Below are 24,935 nucleotides of genomic sequence, written 5' to 3'. Positions count from 1 at the left end.
TAGGCTAACTCCATCTATCAATACTCTTTGTACCCAACCATTCCAAAAGTTTTTAATCCAACCCCAGGATATGTTATCCATGCCATATGCTTCTAGCCTTGTGAGTAGTTTACTTTGCCGAAGGCTTTGTTAAAATCTAAAAAAACCGCGTCCAATGGAACAATGCTCTATCCCGAAATAAGGATATCAGGAACAAAAAGCGCCAGTTGTGTCTCGCAGGATCTACCCTATCGGAAACCGTGCTGCTTTTTCATTGATAAATCCTGCCAATTAGGTGCCTCACGATCGAACTAGCAACAATATGTTCCACAACCCTGCACGAAATGGATGTGAGGGAAATAGGTCTATAAATTTCTCGGTTCCTCGGTCTCTCCGTTTTTAAATATCGGTGCTCCGTTAGCCCTTTTCCAATCTCTGGGAACGTTGTAATCTACTAGCGACTGCTTAAATATGATTTCTAGATGCGATCCAATATACGACGCTAGTTCCTTATATAAACGAGCGGGTATTTGATCGGGCCCTGAGGATTTATTAGGCTTAATATTTTTCAGCAGACGTTTTATTCCATTGTATGAAATTTCAATTTTGGACATCGGTGGGCCGGAAAGATTTGTAAGCTATCGGAGACATACGGTGAGACAGACTCTAGGAAAGAATGAATTTAATAAGTTAGCCTTTTCGTAACAGCTAAATATTCTTTTGCCTTGATCATTTTGAAGTGAATTAACTGCCGAATTATTTCCCAGTGCGTCCCTGATGTGCAACCAAAATGCTTTCGGGTTCTCTTCCAAATTTTCCAACCTTTACTTTTCCGAGAAAAAATGACAAATATTGACCTCCACCATGACCCAGTCATACCGTGGATTGGGGTAGTCGTATGCCAAACTTACGAGGAAATAACACTTAGTACTCTTCAATGGTTGATCCAGAGCCCTACTTTTACCATGGGCAGTGGTAACTGCATACAAATTAAGGTGAGCCGTCAAGCCTGTCCCTCCCTTGATGCGCGCCGCGCGAGGACTTCCTCTGCCCGGCAGCTCATTACATAAAAGCACACCCACAAAAGTAGCTATCTACACATCGAAAACATCCAGTCTGCGTTATAATGCCTAATTACATTTCTATACATCATTGATCTTTATATTTGCAGTGACTTACGGTAAATTACAGGTACAGAGACATCGTTATATTAACCGTGAATTCCACAGAAAACCTAATAAACAAGACATCCAGAAAGATGGCTTGTAGAATTATTACTGGAACGATAGAATTATTAGGAGAGAAGGACAAAATATAGCAACGCTGGGCATTTTAAATGAACACTCGGCCGCGTGCGTCTGGAATTCGAAAATATTCACGGAACATAAACACACCCACCGTTTCCACTCCCACCCTCCGCATGCCCCACATATCAATCAGGTGTGGCCACGTGGCCTTGTGTCCGACGTTGGATTCCGATATCAAGTCAGCCGAAAACAGACGAGTAATGAAAATAAATTAACAAGACAATCACAAGAGACTTACTCCTTGAGCAAGGGCGATGTTCTTATTCAAAGTTCCATACCCGTGGCCGCTCATGATGAGAAAGCTCTGGAAAAACTTTCAGAGCAAGACCAGGTGACGGAAAGAGATATGAAAAAGAAATAAGGGGTTATAGGAATGGTATTCATTGGGTGATAATGTAAGAAGCATGCAAAAAAAGACGAGACAGATCATGAATGAGGCGGCGGCTTGAAAGTAGGCGGAACTTAAAAATAAACTAATTTCCAAGAATAAGTACTGCTTTACTAATAAAGGGTAATAGCATATTTTGCAATGAAAAATGCACACCATCCAACCTCAAAACATTGATCATAACGTAAATATCTCAACAACCAGCAGATTTAAATATACACATTCACTAAGGCATTCTTTCGTCGCTTTAAGAAAGAGAACTCACCGAAATCCGGTTTTTGTAAAGTTCCACCCTTTCCCGCAAACCGAAGACAAAACAAAATACCCTGATGGCACAGTTTCCCTTCGGAAAGTAAAGAGAGGACGAGATATCGACAAGGCACTGTCCAACATTCGACTGATTGAAATGTTAGTTATGGGGACCAAGTAATAGCCGTGGGCAGGATGTGGAATGGGGAGATTGGAAGGAGAATGGGAACGTTGATGTAAACACGTTGGGAGGGGGGAGAAAAGGAATTATAGCTTGGCGAGAATCGGGATGGATGAAAGAAAATAACACCATTATGGATACGAGGGGAGGATGAGGGAAAAAGAGAGATTGGCGGTTGAGGAGTGGGACGGAGTGGGGGAGAGGAGAATACGCGGAGAGGGAGGGGAGAAATGGAAAGGGGTTGCGAACTTCGCCTCATGGGCCTCGCCATGGGGGCATCGTATAAGAGCAGGGCTTCTTTTTCTTGATCGGGACACCGACTGGGAGATCGAGACAAGTCAAAGCAAGACGGCGGGGAAGAGGAGAATGGACAAGGGAAGCTCTGCATGGTAGGAGTCCTCGAGGGAAATAGGACTGGGTTACATTGCGATACCCATATGATGTCCATGCGATCCACATCAGCGATAACCGCAGTAATCGACCCGGAAGTTTATCTGAGAGGCGAAAGTCATGAAGAATTGAGGGGTGGACCTCGACGTGCGGCGTGTGAAATTCAGCCCTTGCTAGGGTAAGAGGGAAGGCCAGTTTCTTTGCCTGTGACACCTGCGGTTTTTATCAAAGCTATGATACCCGAAAAATTGTACAGACAGACGTCACTCTAATTCAAACTTAGCATCTTCCGATTTGTATCCGTACACTCAGCATCCACTGAGCTACCGCGCCGCGTTAATTATTCACTTGCGCTGAAGAGCCGATGTGATACGAGTATAGGTCGGCACTCCATTTTAAAAAGTTTAGATATAACCAATGTTTAGAGAATATAAAGAATGATGACGATAAAGATCGATACATCTATCGATATCGAACATCATTACCTTAATAATATAAAATCTATATCAACCACGCGGTGAGGAAATGGATTCAAGAGGAGAAAATGATGATCGCGAGAACGTCTAGGGACCACAATTTTTACGCCGCATGCAATTTTTTTATTCCGACCAAGGAAGAGGTTCTATTATACAATGTGCCATGGTTACGTGTTGACCTAATGGAGGCAGCTATACTCTAATAATATTGCTAACCTTGAAGTTAACGGATGTACGATATCCGCAACCGCCAACAGCCTTCTTGTCTATCATTGCAAATGACCATAAATGATCCCATTAATATTTTTATTGTAGATTTAATGAACTATCTCTAATGATAATGCTCAGTGTGAGATGTCGGCCTGCAATACCGGCGATCGCCTTTAATTCATAGATGAGAGTATTCTATGTAGTCGAATAACTGCAGCATTTCATGTACTTGAAAATCGGCCATTAAAACGACCATTATACCGATATACTGTGATCATTGTCATAACTTGACTAATCAACTGTGACTACATTAAGTTTTAACTTATTGAATATTCCGAAAAAGAAGAAAGTCAACCTCAATGAAGAAATGGAAGCTTAAGGAACAGCATTTAGGCCATTAATGGTCGCAGAAAGTACAGAGAAACATTTCAGCTATAGTATCCCTCTACCACAAGAAATGACAGCAGAGTTAATTATTATTACTATTATTATTATTATTATTACAATGGTAGTCTACAGTGGAAGGTAAGTATGACCATAAGATTTATCAGGAGGTATTGTGCAGGATACTATGGAAGAGTTTGAAATCCATTTTCTCCTTGTGCTTTACCTTAAACATCAACGCTGAATCAAATTAAAATCTCCAAATACCTGTTTCAAAAATTAAAATCGATTTACAATGAGCTAACGTAATGCATTATTGATGAAAATACAGTCAATATACCTTTACGGTACGCTGCTGCTGCTATCAACATTCATAAACTCTTACATTTAGAATTTTCATAACCAACGACAAAAAATTACACACTTCAACCAGCAACTGGAACCAAGATTTTCAAATACCTTTTTAATCGCCTTGTATCTACGAGGGAACATACATAGATGTCCCTTAAGGAACAATCCAGATTGACATGAGAACGTACTTCTACGTAACTGTATTTTGAACCGTCTACTACTGCCTTTTGCATTTGGCTAGATATTAAGCTGTAGATTTATTTTGTTGAATTTACTAAATTCAATTATCGGTGCCTTACTATTTATTTCACACAAGCGTACGCGACTTGTTAAAAGTTACCTACAGCCTATGAAAACTATCTTCAATTTTTTTCCATTTCCCCGATTTAAAGCATCATATATATTTATTTATATAAGGACGGGCTTTGTTTAACCTGATTTATTTTTTATTACATTTTTCGGGCTGCTATCTCAATGTTTAATTATCAAGTTATTATATTATGACCAGTAAGATTAGTATTTCACCGGAGTGAAGTTTCTGGTACTAATACGAGTCTTGGTTATTTCTACTTTTAGCCACATGAGCGATGTTCGCTATTTTCAAGCGCTTGAGAATTAGTGCCCTTTGCAATTATCTGGCTTAAAGTGTATTCAAGGAACGGTAAAAAAGAGGAGAATCTGTTCTCGAAACATTTGCCAGAAACTCATCCAGTTTGGCGGATTTGCTAATTTTGAAACCGATGGAGTTGTTGAATTAACCCTCTGCAAAACAATTTCGTGATTCACGAGTGAATTAAGCACAATGAGTTTTCGCTCCTCTTCCTTTATTTCTCAGTAAAAACCCATTGTAATAAAAACTTTGAAACGTTCCCCTTTTGCGTTCAGAGTGTGAATGTATCAGAACTCTTGGGTCTGTGGATACATTAAATGGTTTTTTTACTTTATTCGCTAACCTCCTAAGCAGTTAAAGTGCCGGTTGCTAAGCGCCCTGTACCAAGGCGCTTAGTAACCGGCAATCGTGATAGAGAGATCAAAATTCAACGAGAATTATACTCCTCCATTGGCTGGCCCGTTGGCCAGTTTAATAGCGGGAGAGAAACCCAGAGATTTGTTGCATACATTAATGGTCGATCTCATTAAAGCAACATCATAACAATCAAGAAGTAATCAATGTCTCCGTTGGCGTATCTAATCTATTCGTGTTGAGCAATAACGAGCGCGCCCACGTTTTTAAGCAAAAATCATAGACCCATATGATTTCAACTCCCCTGCAAGATCACAGCAAAAATAACAGCACAGCGGTAAAAATTCCACTCGGCCAATCGTTTTCAACCGTCTGCTAAAGCACATGCATGGCCGTTAATTCCAAAATTTGAACTTCGGAGGAGAGAAAAAGGAATGGTGATAAGATTCGCATTCCACTAAGCGGTTCATCGATTGTGAGTCAACCACGTCGTGGCGTGTGGAAAAGGATGAAGAAAAACAAGTTGGACGAAAAAATGAAGCGAACGAACCACAGTAACGAGAGGTCTTTGTCAGCTGTTGTAAAATCACGAGCAATGAGAGCAGGGCGAGTGGATGAGATCACCATTCGTTATATTGATGAAGTGGAATTCTCCTCTAACTCCCGAAGAACCTATCTAAGAAACCGAATGTTAGGAGCTCCAAACACGCGTAATTTATTTATCACAAAAAAATTAACCCCAACGAAATTTTCGAAGTTTATCAATCTTGTTGATCGAAGAAATAACATATTACTGAGACACTCGAGCAATTACTTCTCGTTCGAAATTCGCGACACTATGAAATTCAGACAAATTGTTGTTTCACTTTCGCCAGGGTTTAAATATTAGGGAGAGAGAGAGAGAGACGATTTTATAAGTAGCGATCCCCATGTTCATTAATGTGATGCCACTATTGACACTATTTTCTTCCATTAAACATTGCTTTAGCCATATTATTTTTTAGGCATAATTACATAAGTTTGTGAGTATTATACGATAAAACGACTTGCGTAAATCTAAATAAAATTCTGTGAGGAAGAAATATTTTTATGGCCTATTGATTGAAACCACCCCAAGCAAAAGAATTTAATCTACTAGCAGAAATATACGATAAGCTTACATAATTCGTTAAATATGGTGTGGTAACTGGTCCCATTCTAATTACGTTCATCAAGTATAAGACACCACATGTGCTAATTGAAGCCAGGGTTAGATTTCTGCAGTGTGCATTCAAAAGCAGTTTTTGTTGGTCAGAAGAAAAAAAATCATAAAAGATGAATGGGTCCAAGGAAAGACCAAACTTCACTTCGGGAATAAATGCCAATGCTGCGCAGGATTATCAACCATCACTTCCGTTTCAACTTTCATTCTTTTGGCGTGGAAAACTATTTTTTATTCATAATGGCAGATGTAATAATAAATAAAATTGGTTCTGTAGAGACAACCGAGACTGGTTGGCATTAAAAAAAATTAAATGGGTCGGCAATTAAAAACATGTTATACATGAGAGTTTGGTAATCAGAAGTATGTAACCGCTAAAATGATACGGAAGTGATTAGAAACTATCTTTTAGTATATCAATTCCTTTGATGAGGATATGGTAAACTGGTAGATGATGGAACTTGCTAACTACTGCTAACATTTTTCTATCAATAATAGAGATATTCGTCATTAGGTTATTTTATACTTGATGACTATATGCGACATCGTGAAGACTTCACAGACAATAGGACGCGATATCAGGACGAAGACTAAGCAATCGCCTAAAAAAAGGAGCCATCATTGCGGAAACTAGCATTCGTCCTTTCTTCGCCTAGCACAGGATTTCAATTCAATTGACCCGGAGAAAAATATCCTATGTGACCAGCACATTACTTTCTTAATAATGTTTTCCTTTTTAGGTCCTGAGAGAAGGGCTGAATAATAAATTGACGGTAACTTACGGCATTACTCACACCCATTAAAAATTTTTCCTTGTGCTTCTGCAAGGTGCAATGAAGTAACAAGTCTAGTAATCATGGCTTCTTCCACTTAACTCTTAAAATTGTAACTTTTTCAGAAAGCTCTCTGCTTCCGGGGTCGAAACGATTATGCATTCACCCTATTAGGACAAATAAACCAGCACCAACAATTGAGTTCCTGTGATACTGACATCCAGAGGCAATCCTTTAAGAAAGGAGGCAGTGCTAGGATTGGTGGATAGGTGGGGGAGGAGAGGCGAATGCCGGGAGAAATCAAAACGAGGCAGGAAGAATGGATACAGACCATGTTGATTTGCAGTGGGACGTCGCACACTGTGACAATCGGAGAATGTTAGGCAAACGAGGCAGGGGTAGGAATAGCATTGGGATGTTGGAAGGAATGAAGTATTCGCAATTGGAGAGGGGCTTCTGCTCTTCTTCGTAATGATGGACATCAAGTTATGCTTTGTTAATAGAGACAAGGGAATTGTCGCTGTACCGTTTGGCAGCTTGTGTCCATGGAAAAACCTACATTAACCCGCAGATTACATATAATAAAAATAATAATCTTTATGATGATTCAAATCCCACGCCAATAACTCCTATCTTTCATATTTTACAGAGAAAAATAACATCACGGATATACGCATTATAAGTTTTGTGATTAATTAAAAATAGCAATTTTCCACAAAAATAAAATTTCATGCGACCGGTTTCAATGTTACTACATCATCAGGTCAGACCTGATGGTGATGTAGTAACATTGAAACCGGTCGTATTAAATTTTATTTTTGTGGAAAATTGCTATTTTTAATTAATCATGATATTCCACCATATCACGCCTGAAACGTCTCTTTTTAAGTTTTGTAATAGTAGTTTTCAGAACTGCCGCTCTTTTTAAATATTTTTGTAGCGATGCCACACACGTTGAAAAAACTGTCACCCCCGGAGGAGTGGACTCTGGCCAAAATCTAATCAGTTCAACTCTTCATACAAATTGCTAAGGATGAAATTTTGTGGAGCTAATGTAAATATTTTTCAAGTTACCGGACCCTAAATAACCTATCAGTTACAAACGTACACACAGACATGCATCGTTTTAGAAATACTCGAAATGTATTCGGGAAACATAAAAACATTTATTTCCATTGAAATCCCGAAGTCGAATTTCCTCAAGAAGACAACATTTTCACTTACGCTACGTTTAAGGCAAGTAAAAACACTAGCCAAAGCGACGAAAGTGGGAGATTACACGATTGTCATTCTGATGGAAATCGGAAAAGCCAAGTACTATGTAGATATAGGCATAAACCGGAAACTAAAGTACATTCAGAATGTATTTGAGCCACCTATGCAGCATTAGTGTTAATATTAATTAGGAGTGTAGTCTACGGCCATCAATAGAAAGTGGCATGGTATACATGGAATGGTTCCATTGATTGAAATTAACAACACAATCGCATTACTTTTGACCATGCACCTGAGGTCCTACTCAAAAGAGAATCTTAATACAGTAAAATAGTTCCAAAAATTACTCATTTTGCCGAAGGCGAGGGTGACTGACGCAAAGTATTGCCTCTATAAGTGGCACGAGGAAGATTTTAACTCCAGCTCAATATGCAAGGTGGGTCGAAATAGTGAAAATGTTCGCCAAACGTGACCTAGCCCTAAAAAGGTGAAGGCCCCCCTCATAAAAACAAACCGGTCCAGCCTATGAATTTCAACTTAGCCATGCTAAATGGAGAGTGCTGACGCAAGCGAGAAAAGTGAGCCATGGTTGCCAAGGCAACTGTCTCAAAAGCCACTCTGTCTGCCCACGCCCTGCCTAGAGATAAGATGGACAAGTCGCTGGCGGTGACGAAGAGGCACAACATTTGACAGCAGGCCACTAAAAACAGCTGGAGGGGAAGTCGGGTATTCAATACGACACCGCTTCCGACGAAACATTAACAAGGGAGGAGCAGTCTTTTTTAATACATTCATACCACGTTGCAAGCAGGCAGTTCGGACGCTCATTCGTGCACAACTCTCCGCGTCCAACGCGGAACTTCATCACTTCGAACTTCGAGATTTTATAACCGGTTTGAAAGATGATATCCAAAAAAAGAGAATTTGGGGTATTAGACCTTGGTGAAACGATTAGTGACCCATTTGCAGACCTTCGGCTCGTCCACTTCCACGCAATCCAAAACCCACGGAATGATAACATATCTACTTCAGGCGAATAATTATCGGCTAGGGGGACTGAATAAGGTCGGCTTTTAATTCTTAGCGGCTGAAACGGTAACGGTTTCGGAAGCGTTTCACATTTAGCCAAAATTGTTGACGAGGAGAACAGAATGTCTTTGGTGAAACGAGGCATAAAAACTGCGACTCGATCACAAGTAGTGGTTGGTGACAGCCTTTCCTATGAGAGGCGACAAGAGGGTGATAAGTTATCTTTTCAAGTCCACGTTTGAAAGGAAGCCCAATTCGTGACTTTTTCATTCTTTACGGATGAAACAATTAGAATAAGACTTAATATAAACACCACTCCTAAGATGATTTGAGATTTGAACACCCAGGGGGACTACATCTGGATATTTAAACAATAGTTAATGTCGTGATTTTCCATCCTGGACCTTATCCATTAATATTTTACCTTGGGCATAATTGAAAAAAAATACAATATTCGGTAGAGAGGTATGACGAGGTAAAAGAGAGTCAGCGTAATGCGTGATTTTGCCATCAATTACAGCCACTTCACTTGAAAAACGATTTGGTCGAAAAATTAATGATCAGAAGCACTTAAAGGGATTCAGATAAAATGTTAGCAAAAGCGAGAGCAACTAATTATTTCAACAAGGGAACAGAAAGCAGTGGGCCAATTGAAATTCTAAAATGAAGACATTTTTCTCGGCTATTCGACAATATAAACGCAGGGACAAGTAACCTTCGAACTTCCCAAACTTAATCCAGCGAAAAACCAATGTCCGGTATTCGCAGGTCGCAGCTTTATTCTAATGGCTCATTTGTTTCACAATGATAACATGAGGGACGTCACTGACTCGAGTTTTACAACATCATCGCTGAAAAATGGTCTCGTCCACCAGACCACACACATGCATATAATTAAAGTCTCGAAGGAGGATTCGCAAGGCCATATAAAACTAAACAAGTTACTAAAATCACCGCTGTCGAGATTACTTTCCTTAATGAAATATCCTACTCATCACCGAATCGAATCCTGAAAATCATATCAACCTAGAATGAACTTGAATCTCGAAGCTACAATCCAATTCTCAAACCCTCTACAAACAGTCGTATGTGTCAATTAAATCAGTTCGGTGAACGTCCTAAAACACAACCTGAGAAAAGCAGAAAAAAATAAGTGCAACATGATTTTACTTTACATAGAAAGCTTGGCATGAGCAACGTGCGTGGGCCTTTGATAGATTCGTAGTCTTGAGAAACGGGTCCCTGATTAGGCTAAGAATACGCTAGGCAAAGGAATAATAAATTAGTTCTACCTAGTTGTAATCCAAGATAAAAAGTGTACGCAGAAACCTAACACAAATCCGAGAATTAAGGTTCGTAGCCGAATATACTTTCCATTAATATCCAGTGAGATTCATGCTCGAACGTTATCTTTTGCGGAAACGCATGGTGTTTCCCAGGTTGGAATCGTCTCCCAGATATCCCCTAAGTACAAGTTCTTTCTGAAGTGAAACACGTCAAAACTTTGTTGTTGATTCACGTTCGTGACTTCGAAGAGATCCACCATTTAATATGTATCTACCCCGCAGAGTTAACATTTAATCCTAGGGAACAGATGTACTCACGGTAGACATCATCGTGGAGCCGGCGATGAAGACAGCACTTCCCAAACACGATTACGGGAGTAAAATGAAAATGAATTTCCTTGATGTTCACGCCCATGGATAGAAGTGAGCGGGGATTGCCCGAACTATTTTTCAATGACTCACGACAGGAAGACTAGGCAGCGGGTAGGCTCAGAAGCGAGCTTATCACCAACGTGGTATAACTCTTCGGTCAAATAGCGGGAGTCGGAGATTTTTTGTGTACAGTATCCAGGAATAAACACGCCGAACTGTCTAGGGAAGTAGACAACGTTCACGGGGCATTATAGACACATCGGTGGGTGGCGATAAGAGGAACAATGAAGAAAAACATATAAATCACTATTGAGTGTCATCAGACTAATTTCCGCGTTTAAGAAATGGAGATGAGGGATATCGGGAAATAAAATCGTATAGTTAGAGTATCAGGGCTGTTGCTGAACGTTATCGAGTAACTTGTTCATTTTATCCGGCTAATCTTAAGGCCGACCCACCAACCACGCCCCGATGGCCAACGCAGTCAAGCTTTGAATTTACCGCACCTGACAACTTAAAAATATATTTTCCACCACATTGCATAGATCGATAAAGCAGTCGCTCTAGAAGCGTTTCCGGATGGTTTCATAATAAAATCGATTTTATTCGGCGGCTCATCATTCACTGGTGCATGAAAACTCCAGATAGCAACCAAAAACTGAGGGATTGCGTCCGGCGACCTCAGATTGATAGCAACGCTTAAAGGATATCAGTGAATCTTAAAGCACATAAATTGAAACAAGAATACAAGGTAGGTACTGGGATATGCTACAGAAAGAGAAGCAAGATGACTATATAGTTAAAAATATAGATGAAAAAAATTCAAATTTAACGTTCTTGGGCTAGAAATGGACTGGTAGAATAATCAAAAGGATGAAAATAGTTTCACTTATTAGTTTAACGGGTGCGTCCGTTAGTATAGAATCCTAATCAATATAGGTAAATTACAGCTCTATGAAATTTACAACTCTCTGGTACATTTTTATCAAGGGAACACAAAATCACACAACCGTAGCTTTTAACGAGAGATATTAAGTGCTGCATGTCCTTAACGATACTCAAAGAGTGCCTTCTAAATCTTTCAAATAAATTGAATTGAAATAAAATGATGCATATGTACAGGCAAACATTCCATCCATTTAAAATTATGAAAGTTTTACGGTATATTACTCAGTTTTAATGGAAATTTAAAATATTCTGCCCACTTGAGATAAAAGGCTTACCAACATTTCAAAGTTGCAGATGGCGATTAGGCATATTTTCAAGTGGCAGAGTTCTCTCCTAGTAGAAGTATTTGGGGAGGCGACCGACAGCTAAGGTCACTTGAGCCATTAGGGATGGACAGGAAAGGATGAAGGGCGGAGAGAAACCCGGCGTCGGTATTAGGTTTCTGTTAACGAAAGGCGCCAAGGGGTCCGCAGTTTAACGGCGACGGACCCACTCACTCACAGTGCCCTCCAAAGGACCACTGAAAATTATTAGACGCCGCTAGGGTTCGAACCCGGGACTCCAGGGTGGGAAGCCATTGCGATAGCCACCGCACCATCTCGATCCCAAAGTTCTCTCCTCAGTTCCCCTCCTAGCAAATATGCATATGCAAACAGTCAAGATACTTAGTGACAGAGAGGCGACGAGAGTTAAAAAGAATAAATGAACAGATGTTTCATTGGCGGCATAATCTTTTCCAGTCTTTGAGGCCATGATATCGCCGCGAAAAAAAACAATGAGCTCCGGGCGATCGCAGAAAATATTTCCGCCACAAAGTCCAAATGAATCGACATCTTTTGACAGGACGGAGGAGTTATGTAAGTTTCCTTTCGCATGGGTCACCAGGAAAGGGAGGGTCACGAATATTCCAATTCTTCATCCCAATCACATCCCAAGCTACATAAAAATAAAAGAGCACGCATTCCAATTTCGTAGTTTGCCCCCAAATGCTAGGGGCTCGAGTCAAAATGGGTGAAGAGTCCTCGGACGTTGAACCCCGAAGTATCTGGAGCCAAAAAAATTAGCAAAAACACTAGGCACCAGATAACATCACCAAGTCGCCCTTAAGCGATGCTCCTTCTCCACCTCACTTAAAATATTTTTCCATACAGTAAACAATAATATCTTTCGCGTGTCAGGCAGACTAAAATGAAATATTTTGTCACTGTCCTTGATGTACTGGATTATGGACATTGCGAGTCCCGTTGGAGAGGATGCGACCCAAGTTTTGCAGTGGTATGGAGCCAATTTTAAATTCACTTCCACCGACGGATGTACACATTCATTCCAGTAATAAAAATCATGTTAAACATTTAATGCATGGGCGTGGGTAACCAAAAAAATTCTTTCCAATTCAATTCATAAAATTCAAAATACCTCTGGTACTCAATGCAACACTTTCAGATTGTAAAAATCATTCGCCTTGACCGGAATATCTCCCGCAGTTTATTTGGAACCTCTGGTACTGTTCAATGCGGAATTAATCGTCACAATAATGCAAGTACCAATTCACCACTCTAATAAATATTGTGTATTAATATTCACGGGTGACAGTGTAATTCAATTTGTCCCCCGGCAAAATAAATTCAACTTGTTGCTCACACTAAATTTCAACAAAAACAATAAAAGTTTCTAAACAAATCACGATGTGACTGGAAATAGCATCACAAGCAGTGACGTTTTACTTTCGAGTTCTGAAAACATACGCCAAAACAAAATCACAACTTATTTATCAATAGAAATAAAAGGGTTAATAGCAGCGTAAAACAACTGCCAATACTTCCCATCCTCGGCTCTGATACTTAATCTGCAGCAGAAGAGTCTACGCTATGCATTTTGAAATGCCAAACTACTAGATTCATTCCACAAAAAAATACCGCTGTATTCTTATACGCGCAACCGATCACTTGCGCAATTCAGGAACACTGCTCTGCATCCAAAATTCTAGAAATATATTGTAGCGTCATCAACTGTAAGGCTCATCTGAAAGATGAGCTAGTCGTGCGAAATTCACACATTCAGAGCGGGAGGCCATTTCATGTTCGTCCCACAACTTGCGATTCCCCATATAACCTTTGATTATAAGGAAATCACACATCTTTACCTTAGAGCCCGATGGGCAACACACGAATTTGACTCAAACGCCTTACAGTAGGTCACCACGAACTGTGAACTCAGGAAGCTACCACGTCGCCAACTGACTGGTCTAAAAGCTGCACAGATTAGGTTTTTAAAATACTGGGCAGCGGGTAATAGTTTCCGCGAATTGTTTTAAACCGATCAATAATCGGTAGTCAATAATGCTATCAGCGTTAAATTTCGGAAAATTTTAAACCGCATTATGACATGCTCTAAGATTTCAGGCTTCACTTAGTGGAAGTATTGGATATCTATATCAAAAGATGTTGTATTTTTCCACTGACTTTATTTTATGATACGTTTCTCGCCGACTTGCGGCACCAACAGGTATAAAAACCTGGTTTTGTACCTGATGATGCCACTAGTCGAAGAACGCGTTGCATCTTAAATTGAAGTCTGTGGGAAAGTACAAATTCTTTTAATGTGGATTTCATTATGATATATTAAAAATCCGTCGATATATGTCCACACTTCATTTATTTCACCGACCACGGTCTCGAGCATGCCCTTGATGGTGGCACATAGTGCTGAAACCATCGTCGATAAAATAAATGAAGTGTGAACATTTTACAGACTGATTTTTCATTTATCATCAAACAACGAAGAAATTACCAAACCACGGAGGTGTCCGCTAGCTGGGGGAACAGGAGAAGAATCTTGAAAAAAACGAGGAAGTTACACACAAATGAACACACTTAGGTTTTTATTTAAAAAACTAAAACATACATGCGAACATCATATTAGTCATTTTTAATATTAATTGATTTAAGGTTTCCTCTACCATTTAATGAAAATTAATAGGGATATATCAGTCAATTTTAATACTCATATTAACTAAGACTTTTTATGGTCATATTATTTTTCGCATTAAAGACATCGCATTAGGTACTGGAATTGACTAGTTCAGTTCCATAGACAAAAAAGTCCATTCTCTGGCTCAGTGTCTTTGTCATGTATCATCTCTTTGTACTTAATGATAATACCATACCATGGCTAAAACGTATATACCCTGCAGAACCAATCCCATCGAGTGTCAGGGTATGTTAAATTAGCTATTCACCAACATCTCTTTCACCACCTATCACCTATGTCGCTTATGAACACCACCGTAAAACGCGACCACACAGAACGTGTGAAACATTTCCTTGTGAGAATACACTGCTCAATGGATTGCGTCTAGCAAGGTAACAGATTTAATAAGGTCCGTAGTTGAAGGTACCGACTCAATGTTATAGAGTAGTCAGCGAAAGTTGACCTTTACACATTTCTTCGGTTTTTCCAATCTGAGACTCTTGCCACACAAACATAGGCCGACCCTCCACTAACAATTTTTAGCATAAGAGTAAGCAGTATTTTGAATGTTGGAGTTTTTCATTACATAACACATAGCATATGTTCATTGTGCGTCCTGTTGCACTTCCATAAGGTTTAAGGAAAGGAAAAAGGTCATATCAAAAATGCTCCGAATGCTCTTAAAATAAAAGTATGATATGTGTGACATCGACCACCTACATTTACAACGCAAATAATAAATTGGGTTGAACAATTTACTGAAATCCTGAATTTTTACAAAAGGCCTGGTTAGGCGTACGGGGAAATTATAAGGCAAACCACAATGTGAATTTTTTTGAATTTTTATGCACAAAGCATGATTTAATTTCCCGAACAAAAAATAGCCCACTGTACCTCACTGGGGTGACTGCAAACGCGTCCAACACCCAGTGGGGAGGTCATTTAAATGATGGTGTCACGTTAAAAACACTATTGTGGTAGGCAATGGAAAACTACTTCCATTATTTACCCCAAGAAATTATGATAGACACAGTCATGATAATAACCCAAATGAAAGGGAGTCGTGCCCAGCAGAGGAGAAGACAGAGACTAGGTAGTCGTCATCCCACGAAATTCTTGCTTTAGCTCAATTGGCTGCAGCCGAAAGGAAGACGAGCGACTCTGTTATAATAGGGACTTGGTATGTAAAGATGATTCTGAGGTTAGGGAAGTAATAAAAAATCAAGCAGATTGAGAGAGAAAATATAATAACGTTAGTGTGCGCGAGTTGGAATGAAAAGATATGGAGGATTACTGGAGCGATCGTTACGCAATGGCTGGGTAGCTTTACCTGTGGTAGCATTAGCATCAAACAAAACGAAAGAAATTGGTGAAGACGAGCTGGTGAGTAATAGGATATTATTTATTAAAAGCACATCCGCCGAGCTTATTTCTTACATGCCGACAAGCAATCATAAGATGGAAAATAATAGGGGATGTATACGATCAGATTGAGGAAGTGACTAAATGTGTTCTACAGCAATAGTGATAGGGAATTGAAATTCAGCGGCAGGCGAAGGGGAGTTGGGGAGTACGATTTTTGGAAAAGATTAATTACGGCAGGAGAGAGACAGAATTTATCTTACGGGATATTTTTCTTAATCATGACTAATACCTGGGTTTAAACACCACAATTTACACAGGTACAAATGGGAAATACTGGTAGATTAAGATATCAGTTCATTCGCTTAGGCTCATATTAGGGAAAAGCGTCAACGATCCGCAGTTTACGGAGAGGAGTATGGTAAAGAAAGGTGGTACGAGATAGGACGGGATTAAGAAAATGGAAACCGAAGGACGTACATACAAAATCACAAAGGAACAGCCAATCACAGAAATAGTTTCAATTTCACAACATTGGTTTAGGAAAAAGTGGAGGAGTGGGTTTCCATAGGCTCATTCACACCAATGCCATAGTTATCATTTTCATAATTTCATTGTAATTTCATAAGGAGGAATTAGACCAGTAGACTCCGTTCGATTACTATTACCGCTCATCCCAAAATAGGGAAAACCAGCAGTATGCGCGGACCATAGGTCAGTAAGTTCGATTTTACACAACACTAACGTGGTACTTAATATCATCAGGAAATTATGGAGTCGAAGGCAAATGATTACTCAGGAGAATATTAGTTAGAAAGGGTAGGGGCACGCGTGCTTCTAGAGCAATACGAGGCCACGGGGAGAATTGCTAGAAAGAGAGCACAATCAGAATGTATTCTTGTGTTCCGTGCATTATCGACAGATAAAGCAGTGCCATTTCGGTAAATACGACAATATTATTTTATGCATTTTATTTATCATATCGAAACAACTGGATATTCAAGTTAATTAAAATATAGCTGCTAATGATTCCTGTTATCAACTGAATTCACTTATCGGCATGACCACTTAAGAATAAACTACAGCCGTCACTAGCGATAAACGAAAATTGTAAAAAAAAGATAGGACGTCTAGAATTAGTCCACGGATATCTGAATAATAATTACAATACGATTGGCAGAGTAAAATAACTACACGAAGATAAATATTAATGTAAACCAACCTTAAAACGCATTAAAACTGTGGAAATTAACTTGAACAAAACAGAAAAATAGAAGGAGATGGCAAATTATCTCAGTAATACGGAAAACGAAATGAACACCCAAACAGATTAATCAAAAAAATTCTTCATTCATCCAAAAAAATTCTATTTTAAAAACACATTACTGTAGAATAAGATTCTGTTACAATAAATAAGATTCGCCAAATGTGTTTGGCATGCAACCATAAACGGAGAGATTTTACATACTTAGTAATAATATCACGGACACATTTATGAAATAATATAAGAAAATAGGATGGAATCTTGTTGAAAACACTAAAATAATTACTGCGAGAGGTCGTAGAGGAGTCATGTCAACCATTTTTACAAGGGATGCTGGAGAGCACTTCCCAGGTCAATCTTGTAGACTTTATCTTGCCGGGTTGTGTCTTCTACCGCTCAATTCCCCCTGAAATATAGTTCATGGCAGTTAATTCTTTAGCATCAAATACAAATATTGAAAATATCAGCTCATTATTTACAAAATAAAAGTAAAACAGAAACAACCTGTGGAGTAACATTTTTAATATCGGAATAAAGGCTTTACAAAAGTGTAATTGACAACTTACGCAGTTCGGCATACTACTGAATAAAATCGACTATAGAAACAATCTGATTGACTTTCAACTTCGTAATACGGGATTAGAGAAGTTAAACGTAATCACTGTCTTAAAAAGGGTAATTATCAAGTTCGAAAAGTTAGAAGTCTGCATTACATTATATAACACGTCAGCTTTCTTAACACACGATGTTATCATACAATATTTTATGCAACTGAATTAAATAGTTAAGATTAAGTTTTAACTGCAAATTCGATCGGGTAATTCATAGCGTCGGCCATTGACACATTTCCAATTATGGAAACAAAATTATCTTTTTGACATTTGAAACTGTATACATATTACAAGTGACAAATTGGAATTTGTTATCTTTCTTATTTCAGAGACGCAATTAAAAAGAAAGGCTACCAGCCTTGGACTTGCATTGGGACAGTATCACGGTCAATGAAAACTTTTATCACCGATCATATAATTAAGACGCCTTCCAAATAAACGTTTACTGTGAACAATAGATTTATGTTACATTTGAAATCGACCATTTCGTTGCTCCCTACAGTGAAAGGTATAACGCCACAACGGCTGCAAATAATTAAACTCCATTTACATCCCATGCAGCTTTTTCCTATGGCTACTATGCGTTTATAAATATGAAGTCATTGCCTTCCTGGAATAGGCCGAGCAAACTAAATAATCCTCCGTTTAAAAATATTGACAGACATACCGTAATGCATAACAAAAGCACATATCCACATAGCGAAATAAATGCCATATATATACACGTACCTTGAGGGAATAATGCCGAGCGTGGTCCTCTTCCAAGTCGGAGCAGGTGAGTATAGCTGAGCTTATCAAAAGCATGCAAGGCAGCCTCCAACAGATGTTGGGTTAGATAAGCCACTGAACCGGGACATTCAGCAAACTTTGACATGCTTCGAAAAGAAAGGCGAAACGAAAGACTATGGGATTGGTTGAAAGCGCATTTCGGCGAAGGCGGCATGAAACGAAGGCCAGAGGTGGGTGAAGAATTGAAACGAAATACGAAGCGTTACATAAAACCCTGAAGACCTTCCATCGCTTTCAGTCCAGCCAAAATCAAGGTTACACATATGGCCATGCGCGCATCTTCTAGATAGAACATAAGCACTTGAGAAATGGAGAACATTAAGCGGAAACACTAATTGGCATTCGGCATACGTCTAACTTAACGGACAAAGGCAAGCGAAAATTAAAAAAGACTGTACGATAAAGAATTCTCTATGGAATCCAAACTTTGTTGGCCTATTGGCCGATCGGGGACAAAATAATATTTTTCTATATGTCTATAAGGAAGAATAATAGGAAATACTTCTTAGTTTATTTTTAAGGAAAACTTGGAAACATGGATGGATGATGAGACATTTAACAATCTAACCACACAATGTAAAAATAAAAAAATAAATAATAGCTGATCTTAATACTCGGTATATATATTGACAATAAAAAAGACACTAGCATGAGCAATGATGCTAAAACAATTGATGGCCACTAAAAATGCTGGCCTATTATTGAACTCGCGGAAAGACATTCTCGAAATTTTTTTTAATTCTCAGGCGTACTTGCATGCACGGTTAGACTTAATAAGTAATCCAAATAGAGAATTTTCTCTAAAACACAAATATATAGTAAAAATGCAGGCAAGCCATCACTTCGCAACGGCACATGGATAAAATAGTACGCCCGCATATGGCAACACTTCAACTTAAAAATGTATGATATAACGAAAGCAATCGATAGCAAATGAAACAATATATATTCAACCCAGAACTCGAAAAGTTCGAAAACATTTGATCTTAAAACTTGAGGAATAAGTGGCATTTCCTTTCTTAAACTTTCTTTAAAAAAAGGCTTGGCGGCGATTCTATGCCACCGTACCGTAAGAACTGACTAGAAAAGAAAGAAGGCGATTAATTTTAGCCTATAAAATCATTCGGCCAAATATCACCACTCAAAATAATGATTTTTAGAGCAATACTAACTGAAAGGAAGGTTATCCAGTGGTGTATTTTCACTTTAAAAGCCGCGATTCCTTCCTTGAAAGGCTGTTTCACGCGCACATCCACGCAAGTGAGCAAAGGGATAAACGGTGAGATTTCCAGTAACAAAGAGAGATTTCACTCCGAAGTTCACTTCGCACCAGGTCCGAAAACGCGTGAAATTCACACGTTCACGATAGAAGTGCAAGTTCCTTTCAATGTGCTTCCTCCCGTCTCCCGCAAATAGAACTGCAAGTTAAACAGCTTACGGTGTCCATAGGCAATCATTTGAACCAAATGCCCAAGGGAAAAAACCCACTCGGTAGCTTATTATCATGGCACATTTTCCAACGAAAGCAGAGGTTGATTATGAAAATCCAGATTGCTCAAAGTAGGTTTCTTGAGGATCACGATACATTTTGTATTATTTAACGCGAATTGAGGCTGTCTAGGATAACACGAGATTCAATGAGGTTTGATGACTTGAAAAAAAGATAACAGTTAAGAAAAGAAAATTGCAAACACCATGCTCATCGTGCGACCGTGCCTACTAGCGATACAGCGAGGAATACTGTGCATGTATGTATTTACGTGGCGTCCATTTCTCGCGGGGGAAATTAAGGTGGTGCGTCTATCAGAGTTGAGGCGGAGGGGTAGGTAGGACGTTGAAGGTCGAGAGCCAGCACCAAGACAGACTCTTCCCCTTCTTTTTGGCTCCAAAGAATCAATTGCATACAAAACCAGTGCAGCAACTGCGTAGCTTCTTCAACGCAGCATTCCTTTAAAATGCATGGATGAGGATCATCTCGCCACGATCCTCAACAGGCAGAAAAACCTGCGGGACGAGTCGACAGCGGCTCCGCGTGCATTCGCCCCAATGTGCAAAGGCAGGAATAATGGACGCTTCACAATGCCATCTCAAGAATACGGGTTCAACTAAATTGATGATGACTTTTATTGAAAATTAGATGAGATGCAGACTAAATAATATCACCGCCATGCCTTATCGCGGTAATTATGACGCTCGAATAAATGGCTTAGGACCCGAAAATCTCTCTTTTGCGATTCCCCAGCCGATTTCGCTCATTCCGCAAAATTCTTATCCGCACGTCCCACGCGGACGTCGCGTAAACGAGTCGCAAAACCTGCCAGTCCGGATGTAAACATTCCCGCTGCGTGACCTGTCCGCGAAATCCCGAGCCGATATCCCTTGATTAAAAAAAAACTTAATTGCAACGATGCCGAGGCGGAGAAAGGTTCACACATTTAAGCGGGGAGGTTCGCAAACGAGGGAGGGGGTGGGGTTGCTTCATACGTATCTCTAATAATTCAGTGTCCGCTCACGAGTTGGCCGAGTGACCAAAGTGTCAAGTTCCTGTCTGGGGTGGCCTCGAGAGCTGATAAGATGGCTATTAATATTCCGTCAAAAATGCGAAGAGTTTCACTCAACACACATCACTCAGAGTTTCATTAAACGTATCTTACTAGTTTGATAAGGCATACTTACTGCAGTAGACGTCTAATCGAAATCAAATATTATTAGTACCATAGTATCATTAATACCATCATATTATTATACCGCATAATTAAAAACTGAAGAATAATGACGAATGAATAATTTTTGCATTGGCTAAGGAGAAGTAATCCAAGCTCCTTATTATCAACGCCTTTATTATTATTATTTCATTATTTCCATGAACTCATCGCATTTCCTAATTCATTGGTGTCATTTTCATGTACCGGCACTTGACAGAACTTTTCAGAAGTATTCCAAGGGCTTGTTAATTAGTTGGCCAGTTCAAGGAAGGCCAAAGAATTTCTTTCAGATTAGCTGTCTCCGTAGGAATGTATATTTACTCATTTCCATTGCGACAGGATGTAAAACCTTGATAAATATGAGTATGCTATCGTGAGGGAAATGAGCGCCATTGCACGCTGATTTTGTAGCTCATCGCTATGGTATGGAAAACATAACCTTTTGCGGCGAGAGTGTAACTAAGTCATGATTAACGGGTTACTAAGTCATGTTGAACGGGCTGTTGAAGCGTTTAAAGACGATTTCTTTCATTATTTCTTCTCATCGCCGAGGCCCCGCGCACAAATGAGAAACAATTGGTTTCTTCATATATTCATCTTCTTTATCCCAACAAAAAAATCAATGTGACCGTACCAGAGGGAACGGACGCAGGATTCATTCAAGAACTAACGCCGGTTAAAAAATAAGCAAAACAATCGAGAGCACACATGGCCCCAGACTAAACTGGTTTCTACCTTTGAAAAACATGGACTTTTTTTCTCTTCGTTGGCTCCTCGACGGGCAACCCCGAATTTATCAACGCAAATCCAGTTCTCAGAGGTGATTCGAAACTGTCTACTCCGGGGGTCATAAATGTTTTATTCGATAGGTGTTGGACGGCTATGTAAACATACGAACGAAGATTTATGCATGGTTGTGGAAGAGAGGAAATTCTTGGGGACAATTCGAATAGGAGAGAGAAAATGAATAGAGTTCCCGATATACACGCACAATAAAGAGTTGAGGGCTCTTAAAGAGGATATGTTTATTATATGAGATGAGGGAGGAAAAAACTAGAATTTTGAACATCATGGAGCGGAGAAAAATTGAAAGAAGGAAACTCTACGCCAACTGTGCTCCTTTACACTTTATATCAACAAGATTTTTTTACCGTTTTCCTAACTGTATAAAATATACCTCATTTCACAATGGATCAACTTTAATATGAAATTAGAAAATACGAGGAAAATACAGGAATACTAAGGGTTGTAGCCCAACAATTGGCAGATCGTATTGGAGCCCTAAGCGGGTAGTTACTGTTTCCGAATGTTGAAAATTTTCAAAATAAATCAGTTCGTCGAAAGTAAATTCACTTTCTCAATTGACACTATTATAACCGCATAATGGAAATCCATTTATGCCATTTGTTTTTATTCGTTCGAGGTCATGAATAAATTTTTCCAAAGCAAAACTAAACGGTTTGACGACGTATGATTAATTATGCTTCTTTTGCAAAACCTTCCCAAGTTTATTCCTGAATTTGCCCTAGTACATATCATTACTTCTCCTAGAACTAGAAAACTCTTTACCAAGCTATAAATGTTTCGCACAGAATGCGCGAAGGACATCAGGGGGATATTACACACACCTTTTGCGCCGTTCTCTTTCGTGGTGGTTCGTCTGAATTTTCCCTTGTTTACAACTAGCTCTCAAGCTTTTGAAGGCCTTATGTTTATTACGAAGCAGGATCGGAACTGGAGAAAACATCGCAGACTCCATTCCCTTTCGCAGTTTCCTGCATCAAATTTTGGCGCGAAAAGCGTGATAGAAACCAAAGGTGGAACCAGAAACTTGGCCTTCGGCCTTTAATTCGATGATTTACCATGGTACGTAAACTCAGTGCAACTATTGTGGAAGTAATTGGTAGTGGTTTATTACGAATTACTTTGGTGGAAGGGATAAGATTGAAAATAAAAGTGGCATAGGCATGAAATTGTCCAGAAAAATATTGTCTAAAATCAAGGATTCCAGTGGGGGGGGGGTGAGGACATCGACCCCTTACCTCTCTCCCTTTGTATCCGCCCTTATTATAAATCATTCACACACTTGACTCTCCTCAAGATTCTCCCATATCCACTAACATAAGTCTTCACTTTGAACAAAGTATCTCGAGGTTTCCGTGCGGCGATCGATAGCTACATATTAGACCATCCAATCTCACCGCAGGATCAAAGAAGGATTGATATTACACGTATATGGCTCAACAGGACATGCGGTTGGGAAAGCATCAAAACCGTTCTCAAATCGAAACATTAGAAGTAGAGAATTCTAATCATAGGCGAAAAAAACATTCCCCAGAGGGTGATGAACACCACGCTTCTAAATGTCTAATTAAATTATAGAACTACTGAAGACATGGAAAGAGGATCATTTCTTCGCTGGTTGGAATGAATAAATATTTGCGAAACATTGTGTAATCCATCGAGGAAGAGGTGGGGGCTTACTGAGTAGAAGTGTATGATGGAAGGGGTGAGTGGCCCACCAAGAAAAAATTTACTGGAGTTTGCAACTTTAAGAAAAACTTGGCAAGACTCACATCCTCCGTTGACTTACAAAAAGAATAGAACTCTGATAGCTCATGTCACTCCGAGAAGATAAGCGCTTGTTGAGAAGAGAGACAGGATTGTTTGCTTAACCTTGATTCAATGGACTTTTGTCCACCCACAATTTCTTTCCGACACGCTCGAACATGCGTCACAAAAATTAATGCATATACACAATTATCGACCTAAGAAGAATAGGAATACGAGTAAAAATAAAAAAATGTAAAATAGGATGCGCATCACAAGAGATTTATAACGATTCATTTCGATTGAATCGAAACATCTCGCCAATCGAATAAAACGATTAGGAAGTAAACAAAATAAGGGGTTTAGGATTTAAGTGATGTAATTACGCTTAATGAAGCGCGATTTCCGGAGATGAACAAATAAGAGTAACTTCAGGACAAAACTCAGGCCCATTTATTAGTGTCTGACGAACCTAATTTCACGGTCAAAATTTGAATTTTTGGATCTGAAGTTGAAACTCATGTAGGCGCGTCTTAAAAGCTAAAGGATATAGTGATAATACACATCAGCAAAAGCCATGCGAATGTCTTAATGGCATCGAGAATGGCGATATTTCACTCCCCGTCGCAATATTTAACAATCACAGCGTAAACGACATTTCGTCGACTTGATCCTCTCCCTGCAACACGGAAATGCTTATGGAGTACTTCTAATGCATTTTACAGGAATGAAGCGATTATATTTTCCTACAATGAGACAAATATCGGGAGATTATCGGTTTTAATCGTGTGAATTTTGGATCGAGTAAAGTTTTGCGTGAATATGTAAGTCGGCATTACTTATCAATAGCAACAGAAATACTGAGGAACTCGCAAATATCAAATTCCTTACGTGGTTTTCGGCTCAACTTGATGGAACTTCATGATGAAGAAACCTTTATCAAGAAAGATAGGCTACCAAAGAAATCCCCATTTGTCGGTT

General features: G+C 39.3%; 1 protein-coding gene across 6 annotated transcripts in view; it reads right to left on the bottom strand.

Moving 5' to 3' along the window:
• Window positions 1-24,935, bottom strand: part of LOC139691421 (proton-coupled amino acid transporter-like protein pathetic) — a 60,588-nt gene that overhangs the window by 24,870 nt on the left and 10,783 nt on the right. Inside the window, exons 1-3 of one of the 6 annotated variants that reach the window (XM_071589227.1) lie at window positions 19,872-20,437; window positions 18,640-18,785; window positions 17,586-17,705 (exon numbers count right to left, since the gene is read on the bottom strand). The exons of 2 other annotated variants lie outside the window; for them this stretch is intronic. In XM_071589227.1, the coding sequence (XP_071445328.1) occupies window positions 17,586-17,618 (33 nt within the window). In that variant the 5' untranslated portion in view covers window positions 17,619-17,705; window positions 18,640-18,785; window positions 19,872-20,437. 3 more of the 6 variants (XM_071589226.1, XM_071589228.1, XM_071589224.1) reach the window with 3 other exon arrangements.

Source organism: Hetaerina americana, unplaced genomic scaffold (assembly GCF_022747635.1).
Source record: "Hetaerina americana unplaced genomic scaffold, ioHetAmer1.1.p SCAF_35, whole genome shotgun sequence".
Taxonomy (NCBI): Eukaryota; Metazoa; Arthropoda; class Insecta; order Odonata; family Calopterygidae; genus Hetaerina; species Hetaerina americana.
Note: the sequence above shows the minus strand (reverse complement) of the source record. Positions and strands in the feature narration are given on the sequence as shown.